We start from the raw sequence: 729 nt of genomic DNA, 5'->3' as shown, positions 1-729 counted from the left end.
TCATGTGTCCCTCATGTGTCTCAATTGTCTCATGTCTCATGTCTCTCATGTCTCTCATGTCCTCATGTCCCTCATGTGTCTCATGTCTCTCATGTCTCTCAGGTGTCTCATGTGTCTCTCATGTGTCTCATGAAGGATGATATCAGTGTTGTCTCTCTGGCCCCGGGGACATTGTCTCAGAGAAACGTTGACTTCTGTGGTTGTGTCTCTTCAGGTGATGAACAACTATGAGGTTGTGCGTCAGATCGGAGAGGGTGCGTTTGGAAAAGCCTTCCTGGTGCGAGAGAGGGGAGGAGCCAGACAGTGTGTGGTCAAACAGATCGACCTCCGGAAGGTAACCGCGGCTCCTCCCCCTGTCTCACTGCACACCTGTCCATGGTTTGATTTCAAATAGAAAATCATAAAACAAGAAGTATTGTTATTATTGGACGTTTTGCTGAATGTGCAGTTTCAGTCCCTCCAGGTGTTCCTGACATGTCACAGAGATTGAAGAACATGAAGCAGCAGATTTAGATGAACCCGTTGTTAACCAGATGTTTACCAGATGTTTGTTAATGTCCACGTTGTGTCTGTGTCCACTGCTCAGATGTCACCCAGGGAGAAGGAAGCGTCCAAGAAGGAGGGGACGCTGCTGTCGGAGATGAGACACCCCAACATCGTCTCCTTCTCTGCGTCCTTTCAAGGTGAGGGAGCACGTCTTGTGTTGTTGTCATGTTGTTGTCATGTTGT

The 729-nt window shown here is 48.3% G+C and overlaps 1 protein-coding gene across 1 annotated transcript in view; it reads left to right on the top strand.

The window, feature by feature from the left end:
- The first annotated feature begins 217 nt into the window (after positions 1-217).
- LOC133021815 (serine/threonine-protein kinase Nek5-like) overlaps positions 218-729 on the top strand; it is a 12,641-nt gene continuing 12,129 nt past the window's right edge. Inside the window, 2 exon segments of the mRNA XM_061088802.1 lie at positions 218-334; positions 587-683. Coding sequence (XP_060944785.1) covers positions 218-334; positions 587-683 — 214 coding nt within the window.

The sequence above is a fragment of the Limanda limanda genome, chromosome 16 (genome assembly GCF_963576545.1).
Source record: "Limanda limanda chromosome 16, fLimLim1.1, whole genome shotgun sequence".
Classification (NCBI taxonomy): domain Eukaryota; kingdom Metazoa; phylum Chordata; class Actinopteri; order Pleuronectiformes; family Pleuronectidae; genus Limanda; species Limanda limanda.
This window is presented reverse-complemented; position numbering and strand designations above follow the sequence as displayed.